This window comes from Drosophila gunungcola (assembly GCF_025200985.1).
Source record: "Drosophila gunungcola strain Sukarami chromosome 2L unlocalized genomic scaffold, Dgunungcola_SK_2 000008F, whole genome shotgun sequence".
Lineage (NCBI taxonomy): Eukaryota > Metazoa > Arthropoda > Insecta > Diptera > Drosophilidae > Drosophila > Drosophila gunungcola.
The window spans coordinates 895192-902083 of NW_026453163.1; the positions used below are offsets into that span (position 1 = coordinate 895192).

The 6892-nt window shown below is 50.3% G+C and overlaps 1 protein-coding gene across 1 annotated transcript; it reads left to right on the plus strand.

Moving 5' to 3' along the window:
- Positions 1-5296: 5296 nt before the first annotated feature.
- Positions 5297-6366, plus strand: LOC128253443 (histone-lysine N-methyltransferase 2B-like). Its single transcript, XM_052981831.1, has 3 exons — positions 5297-5345; positions 5600-6278; positions 6351-6366. The coding sequence occupies exons 1-2, from the start codon at positions 5297-5299 to the stop codon at positions 6244-6246; spliced, it is 696 nt and encodes a 231-aa protein (XP_052837791.1). The 3' UTR covers positions 6247-6278; positions 6351-6366.
- The last annotated feature ends 526 nt before the right edge of the window (positions 6367-6892 follow it).

Sequence of the window (6892 nt, forward strand, 5' to 3'; positions counted from 1 at the left end):
AAGTAGCTATCCTGTTGCGAGACCTTTACGCTGTACCGACATTTCGCAAAAGTTACCAGTGGTTGTTACCGGATGTGAACGAAATCGAAGAGTCTGAAAAAGCTTAGGTTGAAATACTGGGCCCGGCATCAATACATCGTTCAGAGAATAGCCGGATGAGAATAGACTTAATCCAATTTAAAGATCCACACGCTGTGAAGTATGGAACTTGGTGTCAGCGAGTTGTATGTCCTGGGGTATATTCCAGTTGCAGATGTCTACATTGAAGCTTGGCTGCCGCTCGGTTATATTAGTGACAGCCCAACCAGTGAGGGTTGCTAAGTACCCAAAAGTTCGAGATTTCATTGTAATGTTATCAGAGTACCCCTCCGTCAAATAATTTGACTCCTCTATTCCAGTGACATAATCCTCCTAATTTGAAGCTGATTTGCGAATCGGGCTGTTATTAGATGAATTTGAGAGTCTAAGAAGCGCACGGCAAGGAACGAAGATTCCGGTGTCAGTAGCTTAAAACACAATCGCATTGCTGAAATCCTGGGCAATCAAGGTAGCAGACGTAGAAGGCAATGAAGAAGATTTATAGGTGTGGTTAGGCAACGAAGGAGAATTATGGTTCAAGGGCTGCGCCTCCTCTTGCACTGATTTCCACGGTGTAGTAAAGTGGAATGACTGGAGTTTTTCTGGCGCAATTGATGCCCAACTTTAAGACTATTAATGCAGAGAGAAGCAAAAAGAGTTGCTTCTTTAAGACGATTGGCGGGAGATAGGTGTTTGAAATTCTGACAATAGTAGATTGCATGCCGGCAGCATTGCAAAAAATACAAATCCATGAAGTAATATTCGTGGTAACAAATGCGGATCTACGAGTATGAGTTGTCTTATTATTGCCCACCTGATAGTCAGGAGCGTATGTGGCCATGGCAAAGTCCATCGTCCAACGGTGCTCCTTGGCTTGCCTCAACAATATTTAATAATCGAATACTTTCAAGGCTGCTATTTTGTGATGAGCGTAGATAGAAGCTTATATCCAAAAAGTTCCAAAGCTCCGTATTCTAATTATTTTTATAAACATTATTAAAAATTCTTCTTTTAAATGATTAAATCAACAATTTTTAAATTAAACAGCATATATATAAATTATAATTTTTAAATTAATAAATGCAAAATGTAGCAGACTATTCACGACTTCAAACGTCGCTCTGAAGCTGTTTGTATTTGCTTCTGCAAATACCTGATACCTCCCGCTGAACTGTAAACCAAATCTTTATATTTTGTTTTTTAAAAGACAATACAAAAAAAATATCATGAACGATTTAAGTCTACTTACACTTCTAAATTTATAAAAAAAATAGAGTTATGATAGATTTAGTTATTTAAATGCATAATTATTAATAATTATAATTATTACATTAATTATTTTAATGTTTTTAGGAACATAAAAAGATACCTATTTGGAACTTGTGTTTCGGAACACTCACCCTTTTTATTTGTGTCTAACGTAGAGAGCTCTCTTTTTATCTCGGGCTGCAAGCTTATGAGGTTTTAAGGAATATATATATTTGTGCAATGTTATTGCGATATTTGGTAATTCACTTATAAGCACTTAAACATACAAACACTACGTTACATGATTATAGTATGTTTCACTTATAAATACATTGTAGCGAACGGTGTATTGCTGGCAGACCCGTGGAGTTTCTTATTTCGACAGATTGTTGGTTATATTATTTTCATTAAATGCATTTCATTGGTTTTTCGTTTTAGTTTATTTGGTTTGTTATAAAGCACTTTTAATTAATTTAATTAAGCGTCATTCTTAGACGTAAGGACCAATCGTTTTCCCTTTTACAAAGGCCTGGACTAAGTTTAGAATGGTAATGAAAACAAGAATGTAACAATTTTTCGGAAATCTGTCGGTTATAATCAACGATTTCGAGACTGGTTGTACGTCTCGACATTTTTAGATGTGCTGCTTACAGAAAAGTCCAGCTGAATATTGTGGCGGACGCACTGTCGCAGCAGCCCTTACCTGTAACCTGCCGAATGATGAAAACGAAGCCACCTGGTCAACCAGCGAAACAAGCCGAATGCAGCTGGATTAGGGACATGAGGGGCAAGATAGCACAGAACCCCCAAAAACATCCGAATTATTTAGTGGAGGCCGACCGGCTGTACCGGCACATTCCTCACAGAGCAGGCAACGAGGATGTGGTCGCATGGAAGCTATGCGTACCAATCGAATTAAGGCAGCGAGTCATGGCCGAGAACCACAATATGCCGACGGCCGGACACATGGGCAGCCGGAAGACGATCGCGAGGGTGGCAGCGAGGTATTATTGGCCGGGCATGCACCGCGACATTAGGAAGTCCCGTGCGGAACTGTGAGTGCTGCCTCAGGTACAAGCCCAGTCAGCTCCAGGCAGCCGGAAAAATGCTCACACCGATCCCAGAGGAGCCCTGGGCCACAGTATGTGCCGATTTCGTTGGGCCGCTTCCTCGGTCGAAGCACGGGAACTCGATGCTACTAGTGCTCGTAGTTCGGCTCTCGAAGTGGACGGAAATAGTGCCAACACAGAGACGCTGGAAAGGGCAATCCGGGAAAGGATTGTCTCAAGGTACGGCGTGCCGAAGGTCTTGATCACCGATAACGGGGTGCAATTCACGAGCAGGGCGTTCAAGCGGTTCTTGACAGAGTTGGGAGTGCGTCACCAGTTCACAGCCCCGTACACGCCACAAGAAAATCCCACGGAGGGGGCCAATAGAACGGTAAAAACAATGATCGCCCAGTGTGCCGGACAAGACCAGAGAACGTGGGATGAGAAATGGCCAGAATTGCAGCTGGCCGTGAACACTAGTGTAGCAGAGTCCAGGGTATTCACCGGCACTCGTCACGCAGGGTAGAGAATCCAGGATACCGAGCGCGTTGTTTGATGAAGAAACCACCGGCACAGGAAGGGAAACCCAGACCCCGTCTGAAAATGCGAAGAAAATAAACCTAAACTAAAATAAACCTAACTAAGCTGTTCAGTTAAAACCGCAAAGCAAGGAGGGGCAGTCTCAACAAATCCGGCGTATCGGAGGAGCACTGTACCCTAAACGAAGAAAGGGGGAGGACGTTACACGGTATCAAAATTAACGGTCAAGCACACACACACAGACACACAAATCAGGAGCGCGAGAGCGGGACCGGGAGGGTTAAAAAGCCGTAGGCACCGTTACCGGCTAATCGCACACTTGCACGGTTTGCGTAGGAAACGTGTACACTGAGGGCACCGTTACTTTTAAACATTACATGGGCACAGAGTGGAGAGCGAATCTCGTTACCGGTACACGTCTCCGCGAATAACGGAACCGAGAATGCGCGGAAGAACAGAGGTTTCGTCAGCGACGGCGCTGCACGGAGCAGGTCTTTCCAAAAAATCATCATGATTAGCGCACGCAGCGGCAGCAACAAGCAACAAGTGGAGCTCAAGGTGAGGGAGGAGCGCGCCATGGAACAGCCAGTGGCGAAGTGGAGACGGGACTCCGATTCCGTCCTCTGGCTTCTTTCGGCCCCCCTGGTGTCGCGATCCCCGTCACCGGTCAGCGAGGCTGACGCGGAGTCGACGGGAGAGATCTCGGACGTATAGTTGCCGTCCAAGTAGGAGGTCGCAGGCCCGAAAGCGGCGGAGATCGGTGAGGTCGTCGCCATCTCCTCAAATGAGAGCGGACCGGAGGACGCGAGCGAGGAGGAGAAGGGGGAAAAGGGGGGCGAAAAAGCGCGACGGCAGCGAGGGAGGCGCAGGAAGGACCGATGGGCCAAGCTCAGGCTGGACGGGGGAGAGCGCTACCGGATCAAGGTAGCAGAGGGCCGGGTGCTGGTTTTTAGGGCCCAATAAAAGTGGGTCCCATCCCTTAAGATCAGCATTTGTTATTTTTAGGGGATCACAACACAACAACTCACAAAAAGCGGTCAGCCGCTGCAGCCGATCGCGGGCCAAGCACGCGGTCCAGCAGAAAACACGAGGCTGCCGCAGGCTTAGGGCGAGGGGGGGTCACTTGCTGCCGCAAGGGTCTCCCGGTGCATGCGGTCCAGGATCAGCACCCCGAGACATGGCAAGGGCATCACGGTCATGGTGTCGCTGTAAAGAAAAAAAGACGTTAGTTAAAAGGAAATTACAAATGTCAAGTTTACTCACCACTTTTTTCAAAACAACGAGGCCGTGAGGAAATTAGGGTTAAAGGCGCCAGACAATAGGCGGTCGATCGATAGTTGCGATCGATGGGTACAAAAAAATACTGGAATACTGGTACAAAAAAATACTGGAGGCAACTTAAGACAACGAAAACGATAACGATAACGGCAAAAACGATGGCAATGCTGGACCTACAACCGATAAGTGCGATCGTGGTCAGTAGAGTGGCCAGACGACGGGAATCGGAATGGTGATTTCAAACACGCCACAAGAAAATCCCACGGAGGGGGCCAATAGAACGGTAAAAACAATGATCGCCCAGTGTGCCGGACAAGACCAGAGAACGTGGGATGAGAATTGGCCAGAATTGCAGCTGGCCGTGAACACTAGTGTAGCCGAGTCCACAGGGTATTCACCGGCATTCGTCACTCAGGGTAGAGAGCCCAGGTTACCGAGCGCGTTGTTTGATGAAGGAACCACCGGCACAGGAAGGGAAACCCAGACCCCGTCGGAAAATGCGAAGAAAATAAACGAAATCTTCGAGCTGGTCAGAAGGAACATGGAGAAGGCGGCGCAGGATCAGGCGCGCCACTACAATCTCCGGAGGCGCCCTTGGAAAGCACAGATCGGAGACACGGTATGGGCCAAGGAGCACCATCTATCCAAGGTAGCAGAAGGATTCGCGGCGAAGATACGAAGGGCCGTTTAAAATAATAAATTTTGACTCTCCGGTTATTTGCAAACTGCGGCACGAAAATACGGGCAAAGAAAGAAAAACACACATAAGCCAGTAAAAACCGCAAAGCAAGGAGGGGCAGTCTCAACAAATCCGGCGTATCGGAGGAGCACTGTACCCTAACCGAAGAAAGGGGAAGGACGATACACGGTATCGAAATTAACGGTCAAGTACACATACACAGACACACAAATCAGGAGCGCTAGAGCGGGACCGGGAGGGTTAAAAAGCCGTAGGCACCGTTACCGGCTAAACGCACACTTGCACGGTTTGCGTAGGAGGTTGTGTACACGGAGGGCACCGTTACTTTTAATCATTACATGGGCACAGAGCGGAGAGCGAATCCCGTTACCGTTACACGTCTCCGCGAAAAACGGAACCGAGGATGCGCGGAAGAACAGAGAATTCGTCAGCGACGGCGCTGCACGGAGCAGGTCTTTCCAAAAAATCATCATGATGAGCGCACGCAGCGGCAGTAGGAGCGCGCCAGGGAACATCCGATTCCGTCCTCCAGCTTCTGGCGTCCCCCCTGGTGTCGCGATCCCCGTCACCGGTCAGCGAGGCTGACGCGGAGTCGACGGGAGAGATCTCGAACGTATAGTTGCCGTCCAAGGAGGAGGTCGCAGGCCCGAAAGCGGCGGAGATCGGAGAGGTCGTCGCCATCTCCTCAGATGAGAGCGGACCGGAGGACGCGAGCGAGGAGGAGGAGGGGACGGAGACCGTCAGCTACGAGGTGTCCTCGGACGAGGACGACGCGGCGCGGCGAGGGACCGCATAATCTTCCGCCGGTTGAGCAGGGCAACGGCAGGGCTCGGGCGGATCTGCCTAGGGCAGATATCACCGTCGGGCAAGCCCAAGGAGTGGGCCCGCATCTTGGAAGCGGACGGTCACGTGGACGTGGCCCGCGCCGTACGAGGCAGCGGAGGAGGCCCGGATGTGGGAGGCGGTCGAGGCCATCGATTGGCAGCGCCCACCGCCGATGCACCCGCTCGATCCAAGTCTGCGAAACGCCTCGCGGAGACGGCCGGTCGCGAGAAGCAGAAGGCGACGTACGAGGAGGAGCGCGAGGCCCAGGAGCCCACGGAGGTTCTGGAGAAGGGGCCGTGGCAGTGGCCAACACCGCCGGGGACGTCGCGGCACGAGGCGCCACCCCCGAAACTCGCGCGGCAGACCTCGTGCCCGGAACCGCGTGCCCCACCGGCGAGGCCGACGCACGCGAGCTGGAGAAGGGAAATAACGGGACCATCACAGGCTATAAAAAGACGGCGCAAGCGCAGCACACCCCGAAGTAATAGTGCGAGAATCAAAGCGAGTGCGTGTACGCGAGACCAGTAGCAAGTTAATCAAGTGCCGAGTACCAGGATCAAGTGAGAGTCTACAAGGCTGAGACTACAACGCTGAGATCCAACGGGAGCTGGTCGTGGTTTAATCGAGCTCAGGGAGTCCTTGCGTGGAGGCTGCGATAAAGGTGGCTGGGCGAAGAGGTCGAACCTAGTTCTACCTGCTAGGCGATACACCTTGCCGACACAATCCGGACCAAACTTAGGGAGCCTGCGATAAAGGTGGGTTGGCGAAAAGGCAGAACTTAGTTCGACCTGCTAGGCGAAACACCTTGCCGGTCCCGACAGTGAGGTTCGCATAATATCCAGAGTCTCGAAGGAGCCGTCACGAGTCAGATACCAGCAAGCAGTCGACGAGGAGGAGCGACGCCGCGAAGGACGGCGACTAGGAGCGACGTCGCAGAGGACGACGACGAGGAGCAGCAGTAGCGGAAGAGGCGCGAGGCTTGTATAAGGAGACGAATAAAAACCTTTACGATCACAACAGAACTCTTGCGTTATTCTTTGGTCAAAGGCAATCACCCAATATAAGTTTGGTGGAACAAATCCATAACCTCTCTGAGCTAGCCGCCCGTTAACGTAGCGAGCGAGAATGTCTAAGAAATCAGGTCGTTACAAAACAAAAGCTTACGTTTTGCCTG